This window comes from Drosophila albomicans, chromosome X, assembly GCF_009650485.2.
Source record: "Drosophila albomicans strain 15112-1751.03 chromosome X, ASM965048v2, whole genome shotgun sequence".
Lineage (NCBI taxonomy): Eukaryota > Metazoa > Arthropoda > Insecta > Diptera > Drosophilidae > Drosophila > Drosophila albomicans.
The window spans coordinates 26327656-26349226 of record NC_047627.2 but is presented as its reverse complement, the minus strand read 5'-3'; the positions used below and the strand labels follow the sequence as shown (position 1 = coordinate 26349226).

The window sequence follows — 21571 nt, the reverse complement described above, 5'->3', positions numbered from 1 at the left end:
AGCGAGCAAATTTACATGCAAATCTGTCTGTCCCGCGGTCCCATTTCCCGTTGTCGCGCTGAAAGGACACACAAAGTCTATGTGTGTGTGTGTGTGTGTCTGTGTGTGTGGTTAGATAGAGGGAGAGAGAGAGGAGAATAGGCGACATTCAGTGGCTGCGCTGTAGTGAGTATCAGACAACAAATTATCTCAATTTAGCATAATATTTACTGAACTGAACTGCATTGAACCGTTTCGGTTTTCGGGGGCAACTACGTAAAGCAGTGAGTAGATCGGGTGCTAAGAGGGGGATTCGGGGTGTAAAGCAAGGGTTGAGAGTGAGCGACAGAGCAAAGCAGCTGGCAATGTCGCGACATTGGCGGCGTTTCATGAGCTAAGAAATTGAATTGGATTTCAAGTCGTTGTCGTTGTCGAAGTCGAAGTCTTTGCTGTTGTTGCCTCCCGTTTGCCGTTCGTCCTTGTCCGTCTCTATGTCTCTGTCTCTTTCTGTGTTTGTCTGCCTGGCTGTGTGGCGCGACTGCTTGACTTATGGCTGTGGCTGTGGCTGTGGCTGTGTCTGTGGCATCACAAAACAGGAGCGGACTACCTTAAGCTAAAGCGCAAAAGAGTTGACGAGCAGTAAGTCATAAATTAGTTGTGCAACAGATGGAAAGCAACTCAATATATAACTAAATCTTGAACTGAAGAAAGTATCGAGCAGTAGAGCAAGAAAGTAGAAATAAAGTACAGCAGAAGCAGTAAAAAGGTCAAGTCATAGAACGTTATATAAGTAATTACGAACAATCAGCTCAAGCAAAAACAAAATACAATAGCATACACTGTGAGATCGAAAGTTGAATTTGTCTTTCAAAAATTTGATTACTTTTCGTTAAGTTGATCTGTGTAAAACACATATTTTTTTTATCTCTTTACAACTTGTAATTATTCCTTTTTGTAATAAAATCTTTTATCCCAAAATAAGGCTATTTAATTTACATTATTTTCTCTTTCTTGACAAAAAGCAATGTCTAGAACGAATTTTAGTAACATTTCCGTCATAAGAGCAATTAGCTTTTGTCGGTGTTAACAAACTTCAGTAACTTGCTTTCTTTTGACATAGCACTCAGCTTTTGTCAACTTTGTAGTAACATTCTATGATCAGATAGCAGTCAACTTGTTTTTTTTCGACATAGCACTCAGCTTTTGTCAGTTTTGTAGTAACATTCATCTGATCATAGCAGTCAACTTGCATTCTTTCTGTATAGCACTCAGCTTTTGTCAATGTGTTCACAATTCTCCACTCTCTAGAACACATTTATCGCAAAAGTTGCATTCTTTCGGCATAGCAATCAGCTTTTTTCATTTCCCCTCTAGAAAATATTTCCTGCGAAATGCGCTCCTGGTGTTTCTTGTGAACCTGCAAAGCAGGCATCTCATAGATGAGGTTGACATTGTCACGCGCTCTATGGCAAAAAGTATTTCATAGCATGCCACACAGTCACACCATCAAAGACTCTATATAGCATACCACCATTCCTTCGATTTCCAAGTTGAGGTGCGAGCAAGAGAGGGTAAAAGGAGGAGGATGAGGAGAGTGATGAGAGAGCAAAAGGGAAATGCAAGATGTGAGCTGACTTCAACTGCAAAATTTAGTTGAACTAATGTCGTAAGATTCGATTCTCGCTGTCGGGATTGTCAGTGTGATTCTGTCTATTCAGCGACAGCTCAATGCTTCAAGGTGAAGTCCAATAACGAAACGTAATATTCCGCAAAAGAGAAATTGCAAGTGCAAAACTTTTTCATTATGCCTGACATTGAGAAACTGCAGAGACGACAAGGATGTTGAATGCTGGCTGGATGCTGATGACAATTGTTACAGCATTGACTTTCGCTACTCGTTTTACCAATGTCTAACACGATGCCTCAAAATCACAGGAATCAATGAATGAATGACCCATAATTTGATGCTAATCAAAAAAAAAAACAGAAAAAATTGGATAAAATTTGGTAAATGCTAAAAAAAAACGAAATGTAGAAAGCTTAGTTGAAACCTGTGCCACAGGAAATTGCAATCGTTTTCCACCCACTACTCACATAAATATCTCAAAGGGTATGCTCAAATTCTTGAAATAGTTTGTTGAAATTTATGTTCATCAATTTGCAAGATTATCAAATACATAAATATGTATCATATGATGTCACATCTCTAATGAAATTGAAGTATCTTTCGAAAAATCCCAAATTAAAATATGTGGTCACACTTTTTTAATGTTGGTTCTAGGCAAATAAAGTGTGACAGTGTTTTTTTTATGTGTCGAAAAATACAAACTTAATTCATTGAAATACAATCAAAAACTTATTATTTCGAAAACGTAATTTGAATGAGAAAATAATTGGATCTTAATAACAAATAAATTGTCCTCCCATACTTATTAACTTCTACTACTTTCTCTCAGTTGTAAGACTTCTAAAAATGTCTGTTCAATTTTGTATATCTTTCTAAAAGTTCAAGCACAGTTTACAAGATAAAAACTAATCTACATTCAATACATTGAAATCTTTTCTTTACCAAAGACAAAAACCTTTCTACTTTCTATATGTTGAAATCTTTTTTTTACCCACAAGTTTACAGGATAACAGCTAATTCATCAGTTTCGCTCTGCAGCGTTTGTGTTTTTTTTTTCTCGACAAATGTTTTCTATGCCTTTTTTCCTGTGATTGCTCGCCAAATTGTCCGAATATGCAGGACGTTGTCGCTATCTGGCATCCTGACGTCCTGATGTTCTGATGTCCTGATGTCCTGTTCAATAATGCCCGGCTATGCATGTTTGGGGGAAATTGGAAATTAAAAGAGTTACCTAAACTAAATACGAAATTTGTTTTCCTAGTGCGCTCTCTTTCGTTTGTTCTCTGTCTCTTTTCGACTTTCGCTGTTCTCGTTTTATTTATTTATTTTTTCTGTGTTTTTTTTTTTCAATTTACTAACGGAAATCCAAGCAGTAAAGCGCATTCAATCAACTGCTCCTAAACTTTGTTCATCCGGCCAAACAGCTGCGAGGATTACGAAGGGAAGCGAAATGGGGGCAGGGGCGGGGGTCAGAGGTTATGTATTAAATTTATATGTCAATAAATCTCAAAGAGCAGAGCAAAAGGCAAACGCGATTCGTTGGCTTTACGAGTAGAGCAGAGCAGAGCTTGTAGCTTGTTCGTTGCTCGACTTAAGTTGAAACTTATTAACCGGCTCCTCCGTTGTGAAGAGCCATCCTAGGTCCTGCTACCAATTTAGTTGCAGGTCCCAGGCTGAGGTCCTGCTCCAGTTCAGTTCAGTTCAGTTCAGGCCAAGTCAGCTGAGGTCAGGTCAGGAGTTGGCGCTTCAAGGGGCAAGCCTATAAATCAAGGTCCTGACACAAACAGAGCTATGAACTCGCTTCACACACATGTTACGTATGTGTGTGTATGTGTGTGTGTGTGATAGACAGACAATTGTTAAATGTATGTGTGCGTGTGTGTGTGTGTGTGTGTGTGTGTGTGTGTGTGTGTGTGTGTGTGTGTGGGTCTTTGGCTATCAAAAATGCCTGACCAAATTGATAATCAACATTAAATAACGGCGTGTGCTCTCGGCAAAAATGCAATAGATTTACGCAAAGTTTAATTAAATAACTCGATGAGAGCTGAGAGCTCGACTAAAATGAGAGCCAGCAAATAAATCTGCGAGGGGACAAAGCGAGAAACCAAAATGGATGCACGATTTCATAGAGAATATTGAGAGCACATATGATATAAAATACCATGAGTGATGATTGGAAGAAAATATGCGAAATTTATACCTAAATACCACAAGCGATAATTGAATGAAAATACTAAATAGTAAATTTGGAAATATATACCAAAATACCATGAGTTATGATTGAAATAAAATATACCAACAGTGGAAATGTGTACCAAAAATGGAGGAAAGTAAGAGAGGAAAAACTTACCCAGAAACGTTGCGATTGATGAACTTAGAGCAGAAGCACAAATGTCTTAAAAAGAAAAATTAAAATATTTATAAGTAAATATATATATATATATACAAAAATATATTCAAATATAATTGGTTGCTATTGTTTATAATTGTTCACTCTGGTTTGTTTTTTTATTACTTGGTTGTCCTATGAAAACAATAATTAAATTGTATAAAAGAAGAATGATAGCAAAACAGTACGGCATTAATCCTAAAATATACCGAATTAATATACCAAAATACTACTAATAGTAGTAGTTAAAATATATCAACTTGATATACCAAAATACTACTATGCTATAGTATATATATATAGAAAATACTACACTTGTAGTATATTCTTAAATTATATTAAATAAATGGTGTAGTATATTCTTAAATTATACCAAATTGATAGACATAAAATACTACTATTGTGATGCATGATTAAAATATACCAAATTAATATACCAAAAGAATTACTATTATAGTATATTCTTAAAACATACCAAATTAATATACCAAAAAATACTACTATTATATAATATTAATAAAGCACTATTTTGCTCAAAGGGTATATAATTTGTAAATTGATATGCAACCAAATTTAAAATATACCACACAGTACAAAATATACCACATTGTCAACCAAAGCCTGTTGCATCCATTTACTGGAGGCAAAAAGTTAGAATATAAACTTATAAAATTCGAAACGAGATAACGTTAAAGAGACACACACAAAAAGAGTTCGAGAAATAAACGAGGAGGAGGAGTCAAAGCAACAAAGCGAACAGTTAAATAAAGTCATGATAGCTGTCAGGCTGAATGTGTTAAAGCAGCTCAATGAATTGTGTAGAGACAAACGCATAAAGTAGACATTTAAGTCGACAGTCGATAAACGTTGACAATGCGAGTAGTATAATAATAATAAAACAGGCGATAATAAATAAATAGAGAGCAAGAGAGAGAGATAGAGGGAGAGGGAGAGGGAGAAGTTGACCCACTGTGACTGTCGCATTTTCGGGGAATTGAAGAAGCGTCTTAACACGCATATGTAAACGCATGTCAAGTGGCTTAAAGTCTCTGGCAAGGCGTAGCTTAAGCGCAAGGATTAAAGAAATACACCGACATATACACACACACACACATACGATGGGAGGTAGAAAACGGACAAAGAGATACGTAGATAAGAGCAGCAGCTTCATAATTCGGCAATTCGTTTTGCTGCTGGCATTAAGAGCTGCTAATTAATCAGTCAATATGCAGCATAAGATACCGAGTAGTTAACCACTCCCCTCACTCTTTTGTCCCTTCTCTCTTTCCCCCTTCATGCGCAGACACACGCATAAATCTCTTGGTCGCTGTGCAGACAACGCGTCGTATGAGCGATGTCAAATGCAGACTGAGCAAACGGCCGCCAGAGTTGCCATCATTAATAATATTTTTGTAGTTTAGCCTGCTGCATGCGTTTCAAGTGTCGTCTTCCCACTCCCCACTCCCCTCTCCGCCACTCCCTTGCCTTTACAAATGGCTCGGGTGCGAACCCCAAAACTGATCCCCATTTTGGGGTTCGTCGTTCATCTTGCAATTAATCAAGCAGACAACAGAAATCTGGCAGCGCTTGCGGCCAGAGTTGACATGCCCGCCATTTGCTGCAATTCGATACTTTCATCATGATGATGATGATGACGATGACGATGATGATGATAACGTTTGCTAGGCACAACAATGATGATGATAATGATGTTGTTGTTGTTGATGTTGATGGGTTGTGTATTATGTCACCTTCAGTTTGTAACATGCAAAATGCTGTCACTTAAACTGCCTTCTAAACGTGAAAGGAGAGAGGGGGCGGTGGAAATGAGGGAATGTGAGGGAAAGAGAGCTGTTCTAGCTTGTTGTTGGCCATGGCCCTGCAGTCACCATATTTTATTGCCTGTATCAAATTCAACTTATCTTAAGTGCCGCACAATTTCATTTTCGGGGCGTAAGAAAAAGTCCCCTTCCCTTCCCCTTCTTTTGTGACAACTCTGTCGGCTTCATATATACTATATATCATAATAATAAATGTGTACAGCATAATAGAATATCACATCAAGTGCTTCACTTGAATTTTCTTCTTCTAAACTATGTATTTTTTGTACACACTTAACAAATTAAGGCTGTTAAGCAAACTGTATTTGCAATTTTAACTAAGAAGAGTGTGATATTCCCTACAATATACAACAAAATACTAAAATATACCGTGATCTATATTTGGTACATTGATGATGAATGTGTGTGTACAAAACAAACAAAAGAGTGCGGTATTTTTCTAACAATATATATAAAAAATACTAAAATGTAACATAATATATATCTGATATAATACTGTGGTATTTTTCTAATAATCTACTAAAACGTATATACCAAAAAATACAAAAATATACTTTTAGATAAATCTGTGTGCCTACTATAAGAGTGCGGTATTTTTCTGACAAATATACCAAAAAATACTGAAATATACGATAATGTACGACAATCTGATATATTGATGATGTGTGTTCAACACAAGCAAAAGAAAAATACTGAAATATACCAAAAAGTATAATTGGTACATTGATGTAACAAGTGTTATCAAGAATAAATGATAGCTATATATCGTACCATCTTTGAGATCTATGTATAAATGCTTCGTCTGCCCGGACTGAATACTTTAAAGGGTCAAAGATGATTTATTCTTCTGCCTGTTGCATACATTGTTGTTGTTTCACTTAACGGCTGCTTTTCGAGTTATATTTATATTATTATTATATTATATATATATTTTATTCAGTATTTATATTTTTTAATACCGCTCCAATTAAAGTGTTTTTCATTTGTTAAATTCCCTTAAGCTGACCTCTCCAGTCTAGTCTCTAGTCTCATCAATTGGAATTCTGTGTTTTCGAACTTTCAAGTCTTACCTCAGTAAGATTATCCTTCATATTAGTAATTTTTGAGGCTTTTAGTCTTTTATGACCTTCGTCAGCATTTCGACTACCTCAACTACGCTCTCTCTCTACTCATTCTTAATTCTAGCTTCATCCTTCGCTTCCTTCTTTAATCATACACTTTATTTCTCTTCTCTTCTATTCAATTCACATAATCGTTGACTTGAAGCACATTTTCGCTCATCTATGCATTTGATGATGAGAAAAGAACTGCCGCTGGCTTGAATAATACAGAATAATACTATTATACATACATATGTTCCATGTTTCATGTTCTGTGTACATCAATAATGTTGAATGTTGAATGCTTTTGGGGTATTCAAGCGCATAACTCAATTATGCGCTCAATACATATTGAGCTAAAAACACAGAGGTTGAAATCAAAATTTACTGCATTTTGATGTTGTGCGAGATAAAATTGTAGAAATTACATTCGCATTTTCAGAGATAGAGAGAGAGAGAGAGAGAGAGAGAGAGAGAGAGAGAGAGAGAGAGAGAGGCTCTGTAAGCTCCTCTGAGCATTATTTATTTATATAAATAGATTATTAACTGAAAATAGAAAATAGAAATGTGAAATTCGTTTTCACTTTTTGTGCTTTCCATTTTGTTGTTGTATTGTTGTTGTTGTTGTTCGAGCACGTGGTTGGCAGACTGTGGCCATCGATGGGCCACTCGCTGCTTAAAGTTGTTGGCCAAGTTCTTAGACACAACTACATACATACATACACATGTGTGTGCCATACACACACACACACGGTGAAAAGATGCCCCAAAGAAATTAAATTATTTGTTAGCAGCAAAACGTTACGTTTGGAGGAACTGACAAAGAGAGAGAGAGAGAGAGGGGAGTGTTGGGCCCATGAAGGGCATCTAGAAAAACGAGCATGACAACAAGGACATACAGATTACATAATACACATACACACATGCACACATGCACACACACATATGGGGGCAACAAGTGAAAATCCATTTGTTAGAGGAAATCGTGCAAAAAGCTTAAATACAAAGCTTAAACATAAGTAGCAAGGAGCACACACACACATTCACACACTCACACACACATATATATAGCTGACCCGGCAGTCAACCACACACACACATATTCACGGCTAACGTTTGGTTATGCATATGTGGAGCAGGGACTTAGGCAGGCCAAAGCTAAATGAAGCTGCCTTCTTTTGCCTTTTTTTTATACCCCATATATATGCCCATTAGAGCGGCCTAGCATGCCGGGTATACCAGACTTAACACTACTGAGTAATAATTGCGTTTTTGAATCTTTTTCCCAAATACAATTGAATATATTCCCCATTTTTCAGTAGTCTGCCTAGTTGCGATCAAACACTTTGCATTAATTGTCTCTAGGTAGGCGAAATTTACTTGCTTCACAAATAAACCTGATCGAACCTGAAATATCGTGGTTCAGGTATAAAATTGATCACTGCTAAAATGTCCTAGCTCGTTCTACAAAATATATCCCACTTGAAATATCCCAAATGGAGTGTAGCTAAGCTGTAAATTTCCCTATCCCTATGTAGCATAGCAATCAAGGGACTTTCTTGCAGGGTGTTTGCAAGTCGAGCAGCTCTGCTGTTGAGCTGACTCATTTGTTGCTGTTGTTGTTTCACGTCTTACCTTTTAACGTGTTTTACCGTTCGTTTCTTCTTTATGGCAGCCTTCGCATAAAATGAGCAGCCAAAGTCTCCGCCAAAGTGTGTGTGTGTGTGTGCGAGTGTGTGACCGTGTGTGTTTGTGTGTGTGTGTGGGTGGGGTTGAGTATACGCCTCGTCTCCCACGGGTAAATTTTCGTATTTAAAATATATGGCCAAGAAATTCTCAAGCATTATTTTTAAATTTTATGCAAGTATAAAAATTTTCTACACAAAGTCGAAAGCAACAGGCAAAGAAAAAAAAGGAAAAAGAGAAAGAAAAAGATAGTTGGTGAAATTGCACGAAAACTGATTGCTACAGATTAGATGGGCAGTAAAATTGTGAGTACAGGCAGAATGGAAGATAGCTTGTTAAGCTTGGATAATCATAGATAAAGCAAGACGATAACGGTTCGAGTAAGGGAGTCAGCGTAAAGAACTTGCTGATAACTAACTAAAGCTCTGGATAACAAATACTACTTCAAGCGTACCGGACTAATAGATTAATAATCCATTTACTATTAATAGTAAATTATTGAGCGATTGTTGCTATGACTATAAAAAAACAACAAGTAAGAAAGCTACAGTCGAGTGTACTCGACTATGAGATACCCGCTAAACATTTCGAATGAAAGCAAAACAGTGTGGTATTAATTTTAATATATATCAAATTAATATAAAATACTAGAAATATACCAAAGGCTATGACTGTTATATTGATTTAGTATTCTTCTTAAAATATACCAAATAAATATACTGCAAAAATACAAATAATACACCAACGGCTATATTTGGCATATTGATATAGAACTACATTCAAAATATACCAGATTGCCAGCCAAACCAACTAAGACATAGGCATTTTTTCCAATATATCCAAGAAACTTTTACAATTTTTCACAACCAAATTTTCAGTAATATTAAAAAACTACTTTTATATTATTTTTGTCTATACCAAAACTCGAGACTCTAGCTTCAAAGTTACTCTCCTTATTAGGTTTTTATCGATTTACGGGGGCGAAAGTGGGCATGGCAAAAATTTGAAACTAATTTGATCAGCGTTAAAACATAAAAAGTGATGACGAAAAAAATTATATCGATATATCTTATAGTCTCGGAGATCTATGTGTTCATACGGACGGACGGACAGACAGACGGATAAATAGACGGATAGATGGACATGGCTATATCGTCTCGGCTGTTGACGCTGATCAAGAAGAGTCACAACCTTATATTACCCTTCCACCCAATGGGTACCGGGTATAAATTGCGAATCTGCCCGATTTGGAGCATTACGGATATGTGTGAAAAAGATAAGATTGATTTAATCTACGATAATTCCATAAACTGAACTGAACTATGTTTTACACAAATGATAAGAGATTTCACATGCTAGCTGCCTGTTGCATAAATGTTTATTTACCGCTCCCTCATTATACCTTTGTTTAGGGGTCTTCACAAGTAATCAAGAGATTAAAAGGCGATTAGCGAAACGATAAACTATATAACCGATATAAAAGTGGAGAATATTTGCTGAGCACAGATAAACGATAAGAACATTGTAATTGAGTGTCAAGTGATCAGATATGTTATATACAAGTTATGATGATAACAAAGCAAAAAGAGATAAAACGATTAAAGTACGATCGAGATAACTTTCCCCCTTTCTATCCGCACTGATAATGACACCCATTATACGCATTAATCGCAAAAAAAATAACGAATAATGTGAATAGTCATCGTTTTCAAATGGAAAGCTGAGTGAGGTTGAGTGAAGGAGATAAGAATGGGCAAAATATTTTTGCGACCAAAGTTGTCTATTAATAAATGGAGCAATGGTCGTAAATGTTCCAAAGCAGCAGTATGTATATCGGATACTTGTCAGTAGCCTGATAGCGCTCACATGCCAATATATCACAATCACAAAATCAGTTGGTTATATTTCTTCAAATAGTTTTTGTACAGCCGTCCAATGTGCATGTCCCCAAAAAGTCTGAATAAACAATAAACAAAATGAACAAAATTAAACGCCATTCAGCCCTGACATGATATGTCTGAATCAGAAAAACAAAATGCTGTACCCAGAAAAACGGATATAACTCAAAGTCCCTACTCAAAGTGTTGCCAATTAAAAATTTGATTAGTAATTACCCCGCTAAGTGGCTAATCAAGTTAAACACTGCGATGTATGCTATTTAGCCGTGGTTCCACATCGATTGTCCTAAGGTGAAATTCTCTTTTGGGCGCACGTGCACTGGCCCCAACTAAGATTAGAACCCTCAGCTGACCAACTCGGTTGTTAGCACGGCTAGACTAATGGGAATTTTCAGAATTGTGAGATAAGGTTGTTAGCCGTTGGTTCTTGGATTCGTACTGACGATCGATTCGATATTTTTGTTACTAAGAATTGCATAACTTTGGAGTTTAGAAAACTATTTGAATTGAAACTTTGGAAGTGATGTTCTTAGGCTAGTTTGTGGTTGGTAAGCAAATTTCATAACAATTCAATGCGGGATTAAAATTGATCTCACAAATGTATGGTAAGGACTTTTTAAGCAATATTGGATAACTAAATATTATTTCAAGACAGCTGCTCTATAGTACTGTGAATGAGTGTAGAATATTTATCGGCTTAACTTTATTGCTTCGCATATTTTTTGCACACTGTGCGCAGTGCATAAATTCTAATTTTGCAACTTTATTAATGAATTTTTAAAATATATTTGGTCGTTCCTAAAAGGATCTGTTATTTCCTAGGTCAACTATATCCCTTTTTGCCTAGGACTTTCACTGAACTTAACCTTCAGGTGTGTAATTATTTACAGCTTTGCGTCACTGTACGTCTGGGCAGCGGTCAAGCTGGAGAAACTAGTCGCGCCACGGAATGAATAGGCGCACGATGATGATAAGATTACAATCAGTTGGCGATTTATTTTTTTTTCGGCTTTTGCCGCAAGTATAAAGAGTCATCGAACTGGCTAATGTGCCGCAGTTAAATGTAAGCCAGCAGGCTGAGGTTAAGAGAGAGAGAGAGAAAGATGAGCTTAGCCAAAGCAAGTTTAACCTTAATCCTTAAGCCTCGTTATGAGCTTGTCTTCTTGTTGTTGTTGTCGACCATCGCGTTGACTCAGCAGGTTGGTTGTCGATGGGTGTTTCCCACACGTTGCTAATCGCCGAAGATTGCTATTTCAGGCGGCCATCGATAGCACCACGGACTTCTATACCGCCGGCGTTGTGGAGTTTCGCAATGCTGCGAGCGTAGCTGATAATTTGGCCGGCTACTTGGAGATCATCGCATCGCCGAATGCCAGCGCCACGGATATCATTGTATTTCCCGAGGCAACGCTCGGCAATTTCAATAGCTACGATTTTGTGCCCAGTCCTCAGCAACAGGTGACGCCGTGTCTCGATGATCCCGAGGCTCAGTACTACGCTGACTATCTGGTTGCCATCTCTTGTGCTGCTCGCAATGTCAGCAAATATGTGGCGATCAATGTCCCCGAGCACGAACTCTGCACCGATGTCCCGGAGGATACGCGTCCGTGTGCGAGCAACGGTTTCAATATCTACAACACGAATGTGGTCTTCGATCGCAATGGAACCGTCATCTCGCGCTATCGCAAGGTGCATCTGTATGGCGAGCCGAGGAACACGACCTTTGTGCCCGAGAGTATCACCTTTGAGACGGACTTCGGGGTCACGTTTGGCCACATGATCTGCTTTGACATCATGTTCTTTACGCCCGGGGGGGAGATCATTCTGGAGCAGGGCGTGCGCGACTTTATCTTTCCCACCATGTGGTTCTCCCAGCTGCCGTTCCTCACAGGTAAAGCTTCTCTCTTTTGATAACGGCTTAAGCTTAACTTGCAAGTGAACTAGTTGGGAATGGGCGGGCTGAACGAAGGGTTTATTGACTGAACCGGTTCAAGTTGCTGCACAAAATAGATTGCAGTTATGTTTAGTGGGACAGCAGGCTGTAGCTGAACTGGTGCAGAACGGAGTTTACAATAATGTTTCATTAAGTGGTGATAGCTTGCGTCGTGAACCGGTTCAGAAGGGATTCAAAATAATGCTTCATTAATTGGCGATTACTTTAGCTCTGAACCGATTTAGTATGATAAAATATTTTGAGAAGCTTCCGATTTGTGGTTCAGCTAGTAGCTTTGTCATTTTGGTAAGTCACAATGATCTGAACCGGTTCAACATCAACGGTTTGAATGAACTTGCTTCTCAATTTATAATGATGTTGAAGTAACTTTTCGAGAGTTAAGTCATACGAAGCGGTTCAAGCGGTTTCATGAAGAATCTGCGCTGCTCCGTGAATAAAATGGTTTAGTCTCTGGTTCCCTCCTCTCCAACTGTTTCTTTTTGTAATACTTCTGACTCTCCCTCATTTGTAATATTTCTAACTCTCCCTTCCTGCAGAGTCTTTTTCTGACATTCTCTCCAACTGTTCCTTCCTCTGTTTCCTTTTGTAATACTTTTGACTCTTTCTATTACTGTAGAGTCTTTCCCTAAATTTTCCCCCTTCTGTTCCTTCCTCTGTTTCCTTTTCTAGTACTTCTGACTCTCCCTCTCGTTCTGCAGAGTCTTTCCCTGAATTTCTCTCCAACTGTTCCTTCCCCTGTTTCCTTTTGAAATACTTTTGACTCTTTCTATTACTGTAGAGACTTTCCCTAAATTTCCCCCCTTCTGTTCCTTCCTCTGTTTCCTTTTCTAGTACTTCTGACTCTCCCTTTCGTTCTGCAGAGTCTTTCTTTGACTTTCTCTCCAACTGTTTCTTTCTCTGCTTCCTGCTCTATCTTCCTGCAGAGTCTTTCTCTGACTTTCTCTGACCTTCATTCCCCTTCTCTATCTCTCCTCCTCGCAGCTGTCCAAACGCAGTTGGCTTGGGCGTACGCCAACGATGCGAATCTGCTGGCTGCGGGCGCCAGTCACCCTGAGAATGGCTCCACTGGCAGCGGCATCTATAATGGTCGTAAAGGCACCATCAGCAGTGTGATGGCTCTGGACGAGGGACAACGTCGCATCTATGTGGCTCAGGTGCCCAAATATCCGGCGAGCAGCAGACGCACCTCGAAGCGTTCACGTCGAGCAGTGAAGGAGCAACCGCAACCAAGGAACACGGAAGGTTTCCAGATGAAGCAGGATCTAGTGACGCTCTACGAGACAGTTTCGCTGGAGTCGCTGGCGAATCAGGCAACTGACACTTCGCTAACTCAGGACGTGTGCCACGGACAGATCTGCTGTCACTTTGAGGTCGAGTGGCGTTTGCTCGACAATGTGGCGGAGAATGTTAGTTATTACAGCTATCGATTGGCCGCCTACGATGGCTGGCGCAATGAGAAGGAAATGGATGCGAACTATTTGCGCAATTGCGGCATCTTTGCCTGCACCGGACCCAGCATCGAGGACTGTGGCAACTTGGTGCATGCGTTCCAGCCACGTGTGGCATTCACCCGTCTCCTCATCGAGGCCACCTATCCCAAGTCCCGGGAGTTCCTCCTGGCCCCGAGCAGTGTGCGCGACAATCTGCTGCCCCTGGAGCCGCATCAGTTTGAGTTCTCCCTCGAGGAGCTGGCGAATCAGTGAGTGCTGCATTCTGCATTTTGCATTCTGGGAATGTTTCCAATGGGGAATTTCATTGCTAATGTTTGGCTTTACTTTCCCCAAAACTCAGAAATCAACTGCAGTCACGCTTTGAGCTCGCCCCATCGCTGGAGGTGCAGAATCTGCTCACTTTTGCCATCTACGGCAACTACTATGATGATGAGTGCACCTTTAACAAAGGCACCGAACAGCAGGATCTGGAATGCGGCTTCCAGCCCAAAGATGATGGCGCTGCCTCGTTGCGTTTCTCCAGCTTTTTGCTGCTGCCACTGCTGTTGACAATGCTTCTGAAGCTTCACTAGTGGCAACAACTACAACAAACTATATTGTACTTGCTTCTTTTTCTTTTTTTTTGCTGAACTCATAAATGAATCTACTCAAAAAACTAACTCAATGTGAAGCAATATAGTTTTTGAATTGAAATGTGTAAATTGAAACGAAATACTCTCAGTCACATTTCAGGCAGATACTTTTTATGACACATGATATAAAGTTGAAATCAAAGTCATATTAAATATCATGACATATTATAAACAGATAGACGAATCCTTGTGATTCCTTATCCAACTGTTGTCCCCACAATATTGCTATATCCGACATTATTCAATTAACGATATGTACATATATTAAGATGCATTGAACTTACCCAATTTTGTTACCTCAAAATCTGGTTTAAAGACTTTCATCTCTCTGTAAAGACAAATTTCGTGATTGCCATTGAATGTGTTTGGTATAAATATATAAATTGAATTTTTTTATATTACACAAGTATTTGAATAGTTGGTTAAACTGTCTTGTCAAAAAAAAAAATAATAAATATAAAAAAAAAATGTGGAATATTTTTGTTAAAACATTAAACTCATATGTTGAATGATTTCTTAATAAATTTTGTTTTGTTTCTATTCTTTTGAACGTATTTTTGTTGGACATAATTGAAGCAAGCGTTGAACTTTTAATGTACATGTTAATTCTAATTCTTATCTGCAGATATTAATTCTAATTCTTATCTGCAAATTCCCTTTGAATTTTTCTCTGCTTGATATTGCAATGTCAGTTTTTATATCGCTCGCTTATTGATTGGTTTTCGTTAATCGCCTGTACATCAAATTGAAACTCTATTAGACTAAGAATAAAATCAAAAGACTATATAAAAACAAAGTACAAAATACACTTATTTGTAAAAAATGTTCAAGCTTTAACTGACAATTATCAATAGCAATAAGATTAGTCTAGCCAAAAAAAAAACCAATTTGATTAAAGACATTTTAGTTGCTTCATTTTAGCCAAGACATGAACTAAGTTCAGCCAACAGGCTAAAAGTATGCAATGTTTGTACTGCTTAAAACCACAATTGCAGTTAGGCAACTAAATGCAGAAACGTTGCGTAATTCATGTTAAATAGAAAAGTAAAAAAAGTACATAAAAATTAAACGAATTTCACGCAAATTTCACTCGAAACGAACAACTGAAACTGAACACTGAACAGAGGCGAAGTGAAGCGCAGTGAAGTGAATTGAGTGGCTGCCTAAAAGTATGCAATGTTTTTGTGTTATCTCTGCACCAGGGTCGTAAAGCAAAGCCAAGCGGTGATATCAGCTGTGCACAATGCGAGATTAGATACAAATCCATTAGAAAACATTTCCATCAATTCGATCGCCGCAGTGATTATCAGTCTGCTTGCAACGTCATGTGCGGCAAGTGGTGCACGTTGCTCCTCCACATTTGCCTCGTGGCTGGCGAATACTACACAGCTGGCGTTGTTGAATTTCGACCCGACATCGCGGGGGCAACTTCGGCACAACTGCTCGAGGACAATTTGAGCGCATATCTGGAGCTGATTAGCTTGGCCAATGGCACCACGGACATCATTGTCTTCCCGGAGGCAACGCTCAACAGTTTGCTGCAGTTGACTGCGGTGCCACAGCCGAATGCAACGCACAGTTTGTGCCACCAAACAACAGGTCAGGCATCAGCAGCTGGCGAATTTATGCAACAACTTGCTTGCGCCGCTGTCCAAGCGAATACCTATCTGCTCTTCAATGTGAAGGAACGCGAGGATTGCGACAATCGATCCGATCTCGATTGTCCCACCCGCGGTTATCGAGTCTACAACACGAATGTGGCTATCGATCGCAGTGGTGCGATCGTGTCGCGTTATCGCAAATGGAATCTATACCTTGAACCGCAACTCAATCGGACGGCGACGCCAGAGTTTAGCATCTTCGAGACGGACTTCAATGTGACCTTTGGGCATTTTGTCTGCTTCGATATGTTGTTCTACACGCCAGCTCAGGAACTTGTCGAACGCTTCAACATACGGAACGTGATTGTCACCAAAATGTTCAACTCCGAGCTGCCCTTCCTAACGGGTAAGTTGAGCGAGGGCCTGTTTTCATACCCATTACCAATAGAGCAAAGGGAGAGATGAACGAGAGAGAGTCGGAGAATGGAAGTGAAGGTCAGAGAAGGTTAAAGAAAGACTCTGAAGGGTATTCTATCTATTGAATGTAGTATAATATCAATATACCTTTGGTATATTTGTAGTATTTTTATGGTATATTCATTTTGGTATACTTTTAAATTAATACTGCACTGTTTTAGCGAGTATCTCACAGTCGAGCACACTCGACTGAAGCTTTCTTACATGTTTTATAAGTGATTGTTTACAATACCAAATGCCAGTCAGACAGGTTTGACAGCATAACTTTGAGATGAGCCACATTAAATATGTTGCATGTTATTGCTTATGCGTTAGTGAAGCTGCTATTACAGGGTATCCGGTGGCCGTAATGCGGAAATAGATAACGTTGCATTCTTCGTGCAGTTCGGCACTTCTTCATATGTTCCTTGTCTGTTTTTTTTTCCTATATGTCTACTTTCCTATTTCATCTGCTATGATTTAGTTTTCTAGGGTATTTGCAAGTCTACCCGATAAGTCGCTATTTAAACTAATTCGTATATTTTATTCAATTTTTCCCGTTCTTCGTAACTTTTTGTTCTTTGCATATTTTCATCATTTTTTACAAGGTATTTATTAGTCTATTATAAATCTTGCAACTGCTTTTCCTTTGCCTTACGTGGTATCTGCTAGCCGATCTAACTATCTGAAGAGTCATATCACTTTATAACAATTCCTCCTCATCCTTCATTTTGATTAGCTTCACAATTTGTTAGTTCGACTGCAATTCATGTAGCTAGTCGATGACACTAGTTTAAGCAAAGTTCCCTTTGAGGCAGTTTCACTGCTATTATTTTGTTGTTTGCTAACAGGTTCTATACAGATGCGGGGTATCTGCTAGTCCAGTACACTCAAACTTAAACTGTTAATCACAGCAACAGAAAGTGGTCTAAATATTTACCTGACTTCGTTATCTTTCAAAGATCTTTCTCTGCAGGGTAGCTGCAAGTCTATCACACTTGAAAACATGTGCTAATCTAAACTCTCTTTCTCTCTCGCTTTCTTCCTCCGTTTCTCTTCTGCCACACGAGGTATCTGCTAGTCGAGCACACTTCCTCAAGCTTTTAATCACAGCAACAAAGAAAGAGGACTGAATATTTGACTGACTCTATTTCCTTTAGTTAAACGAACTTTCTGTGCAGGGTAGCTGCAAGTCTATCACGCTTGAAAACATGTGCTAATCTAAGTTCTCTTTCTCTTTCTCCCTCCTCTCTCTCCCCTCCGTTTCTCCTCTGTCATACGAGGTATCTGCTAGTCGAGCACACTTCCTCAAGCTGTTAATCACAGCAACAAAGAAAGAGGACTGAATATTTGCCTGACTTTATTTCCTTTATTTAAACGAACTTTCTGTGCGGGGTAGCTGCAAGTCTATCATGCTTGAAAACATGTGTAATCCTAAGCTCTCTTTTTCTCTCTCTCTTTCTTTCTCCGTTTCTCCTCTGTCATACGAGGTATTTGCTAGTCAAACTATTAATCACAGCAACAAAGAAAGTGGACTGAATATTTGCCCGACTTTATTTCCTTTATTTAAACGAACTTTCTGTGCAGGGTAGCTGCAAGTCTATCACGCTTGAAAACATGTGCTAATCTAAGTTCTCTTTCTCTTTCTCTTTCTCCCTCCTCCCTCTCCCCCTCCGTTTCTCCTCTTGCAGCCAGCCAACTGCAACAGGGCTGGGCGTGGGCGAACAACGTGAATCTGCTGGCAGCCGGGGCGAGCTTGCCACACGGTGGCATCAGCGGCAGTGGCATCTATGCGGGCCGTGGTGGCGCATTGGCGCGTCGCATGGTCGGCAATGCGACCGAGGGCGTGCGTCAGCTGCTGCTGGCACGTGTGCCACACTCGCCCGACGACTCGCTCGACGACGTCACGTTTGATGAGGAGCGCACGGGGCCCGAGCAGCTGCAGTTGCTGATGTTGCAGCAGCCGCAGTTGGATGAGTTCAACAGCTGGCAGGTGCAGCTCGGAGATGAGCAGCAGCAGCAGCAGCGACGTTTGTGCCACACGGATCTGTGCTGTGACTTTGAGTGGAGCTTGGAATCGGAGGCGCCACAAACTACACACGACTACGTGTATCGAGTGGGCGTGTTTGTGGGTCGGCGACGCTACGAGGAGGCACAGTACAGTGTTGTGCGTTTGTGCGGCTTGTTTGCGTGCCGCAACGCCAGCGTCGAGAGCTGTGGTCAGCTTAGGGAAGCGACGGCAGCGGAGAACGGAGAGTTGCAACTGCCGCGCTTCAATACGCTGCGTGTGAGCGGCGAGTTTGTGGAACGTTCGCGACGCCAACTGATGCCCAGCACGCTGAGCGTGTCGCTCTATGCGCTGCAAGCCACAGAGCTGCTCTGGTCTGTGGCAGATGCCACCCGGGTGCAGTTGCAGCTGCACAAGCCGCACTCACACTTGCTGACCTTTGGAATCTATGGCAACTATTTCGAAGACGAGGAGGACGAAGAGGAGGAGGAAGAGGAAGAGGAGGAGGAAGAGGAAGAGGAGAAGGAAGTGCCGTCGCATAATTGTGGCACCGCACTTGCCACATCTGCCACAGTCGTCATGGCCGGCTTGCTGCTGCTGTCTCTGCTACTGCAGCAACAGTAGCTCGCTCTTCTCTTATCAGCCAAACACTTTGCTGATTAACTCAAATCGCAGCGGCAGCTGTTGCTGTTTCTGTTGGTGCAGGCGACAAAAACGTGTCAAAGCATTTAACAAAATCAAATCTAACTGTCTGGCAACGCCAGCCTATTTTGCTGCAACCAACTTAACAGTGCATTGAACAAAAGCTTTACTTACTATACAACTAAGCAACAACAATAATAAATTCAATAAAATGTGGCAATGAGATATTTCACAACTCTACGAGTTTTCGTTTACCTGAACAACACTGGCAACACTGTACATATATCAACTGCAGCCAACTTAACAATGCGTTGAAACAAAGCTCTTACTATACAACAACTATGCAACAACAAAGACAAATTCAATAAAATGTGACAATGAAAAACTTCTCAAATTGGCAACTTTACAAAATGTTCGCTCATATGAACAAGTCTGGCAACACAGCACATATTTCAACTGCAGCCAACTTAACAAGCCAGACGTTAACAGCTCGAACAACTTAATAATGTGTTGAACCAAAGCTCACCTTGCAACAACTAAGCGACAACAATAATAAATTCAAGAAAATATGGCAATGAAACATTTCAGAAATTGACAACTTTACAAAATGTTCGCTTCTCTGAACAACTCTGGCCACACAGCACATATTTCAACTGCAGCCAACTTAACAACACAAGCGTTGCCATTAGTCAGTTAGATCAGTTGTGATCATCTTAATCAGACATCATTTAAAAGCTAAGCACATTTGTTTTGTATTCTTTTAACACAACCAAATGGCAAAACAATTCTCGATTTTTAATTGGGTTGTGTTTTAATAAACAATTTATTCCGTGTGGTTGTTTAATTAAGCAATAAATCGTGCAAGTAATAAACTTTTGATGGTCTCATTATGCGAGCAATAATATGGCATGTATTTCAGCTTACTAAGTATTTTATGAGGGCGAAGAAAACAGCAGCGAAAATTCAAACAAAAAAATATATCGAGGCAAACGAATGAAAGAAATGAATTGTGCTTAAATTGTGAGAAATTATGAATATATTCAGTTTTTATTCGAATCTTTATTCGAATGTTTGCTTTTTTATGAACTCAATGTGAATTACGAATTACGAATATTCTGAAGCTGCAGAGATACTTATGACCACTTTGAATGTTGCTTGAGTAGAAATTAAATACACTAAAGCTATTATAGACTTTTGAATTTTTTTTAGAAGCATATTCTATGACAGCAGTTTGAATATTCTCATGTTCTTTTAACTGTAATCTGTCACTAGAAAAGTAAACTGATGAAACTCACTTGAAAGTTATATGCATGTTGAATTCTGTTCTAAAGTATTTTATATCCCTGTTTAATGCTGTAGATATCTCTTTAGAATATTATCACAAAATTTGCCAACTCTAGCTTTAATAGCTGCTGAGTTATAGCTGCTTACAAGTGCGGACAGACAGACAGACGGATGGTAAAGTATGTGATTATTGTTGTAATATTCAGCTAGAGGAAACGCTACTGTAAACAGTGTTGTTAAACGCTTGATTTGTGTGTTGTAAGTAGTAAGCTGATGAAACTCACTTCAAAGTTATATTCTTATTCAATTGTGCAAATATCTGTATAGAATATTATCACCAAATTTGCCAACTCTACGTTTCATAGCTGCTGCTTTAATAGTAAGCTGATATAACTTTATCAGTAGTTACATATATTCTTGTTGAATTTTGTTCCAAAGTATTTCGAAAGCACACTTAATGCTGCAGCTATCTTTTTAGAATATTATCAAAAAATTTGCCAACTCTAGCTTTAATAGCTGCTGAGTTATAGCTGCTTACAAGTGCGGACAGACAGACAGACAGATGGTAAAGTATGTGATTATTATTGTAATATTCAGCTAGAGGAAACAGTGTTGTTAAACGCTTGATTTATGTGCGCGTTGTGTGTTGGCTTTTATGATTTACGAAAACGATGGCATTTTATTTGTCGCCTGGCAGCAGCTCATTAAATGCGTTGCGCTGCATTCTCTTTGTGGTGGCAGAGTGAGTGTGTGAGTGTATGTGTGTGTGTGTGAGTGTGTGCTGAAGTGAGTGCAAGTGAAGCAGCTGCGTGCTTTCAATGTTGTTCCTCTTCCTGTTGTTGTTGTCGTTGTTGTTACTGTTGCTGTCTTGCTCTTAAGCTGCTAGCAAATAGTAATTAAGTGGCAGGCAAACAACCGCACACACACACACACACATACGCTTAGTCAATTTGGTTGGCCAAAATTGATGTTAAATATATGCAGGCAACTGCGATCTGAGGGGAGGGAGGGTGAGAATGGTGT

The 21571-nt window shown here is 39.4% G+C and overlaps 2 protein-coding genes and 1 long non-coding RNA gene across 6 annotated transcripts in view; 2 read left to right on the top strand and 1 right to left on the bottom strand.

The window, feature by feature from the left end:
- Window positions 1–21571, bottom strand: part of LOC117577882 (uncharacterized) — a 52574-nt gene that overhangs the window by 13754 nt on the left and 17249 nt on the right. For 3 of the 4 annotated variants that reach the window (XR_007955658.1, XR_007955657.1, XR_007955661.1), the window contains exon 1: window positions 14842–14983. This is a non-coding gene — a long non-coding RNA (uncharacterized LOC117577882). Of the gene's footprint in view, window positions 1–14841; window positions 14984–21571 lie in introns of those variants that run through there. The other variant, XR_004573319.2, reaches the window with a different exon arrangement.
- Window positions 11568–14794, top strand: LOC117577880 (vanin-like protein 2). Its single transcript, XM_034262859.2, has 4 exons — window positions 11568–11719; window positions 11778–12411; window positions 13456–14173; window positions 14266–14794. The coding sequence occupies exons 1-4, from the start codon at window positions 11624–11626 to the stop codon at window positions 14495–14497; spliced, it is 1680 nt and encodes a 559-aa protein (XP_034118750.1). The 5' UTR covers window positions 11568–11623; the 3' UTR covers window positions 14498–14794.
- LOC117577881 (vanin-like protein 3) lies at window positions 15839–19742 on the top strand. Its single transcript, XM_034262860.2, has 2 exons — window positions 15839–16564; window positions 18306–19742. The coding sequence occupies exons 1-2, from the start codon at window positions 15883–15885 to the stop codon at window positions 19244–19246; spliced, it is 1623 nt and encodes a 540-aa protein (XP_034118751.1). The 5' UTR covers window positions 15839–15882; the 3' UTR covers window positions 19247–19742.

Excerpts from the sequence above, each read along its gene's own strand:
- LOC117577880 (XM_034262859.2), top strand. The coding sequence starts at position 11,624 with ATGAGCTTAGCCAAAGCAAGTTTAACCTTAATCCTTAAGCCTCGTTAT. Across the intron at positions 11,720-11,777 it reads CCATCGCGTTGACTCAGCAG|GCGGCCATCGATAGCACCAC; the intron begins GTTGGTTGTCGA and ends TTGCTATTTCAG. Across the intron at positions 14,174-14,265 it reads CTCGAGGAGCTGGCGAATCA|AAATCAACTGCAGTCACGCT; the intron begins GTGAGTGCTGCA and ends CCCAAAACTCAG.
- LOC117577881 (XM_034262860.2), top strand. The coding sequence starts at position 15,883 with ATGTGCGGCAAGTGGTGCACGTTGCTCCTCCACATTTGCCTCGTGGCT. Across the intron at positions 16,565-18,305 it reads CGAGCTGCCCTTCCTAACGG|CCAGCCAACTGCAACAGGGC; the intron begins GTAAGTTGAGCG and ends CTCCTCTTGCAG.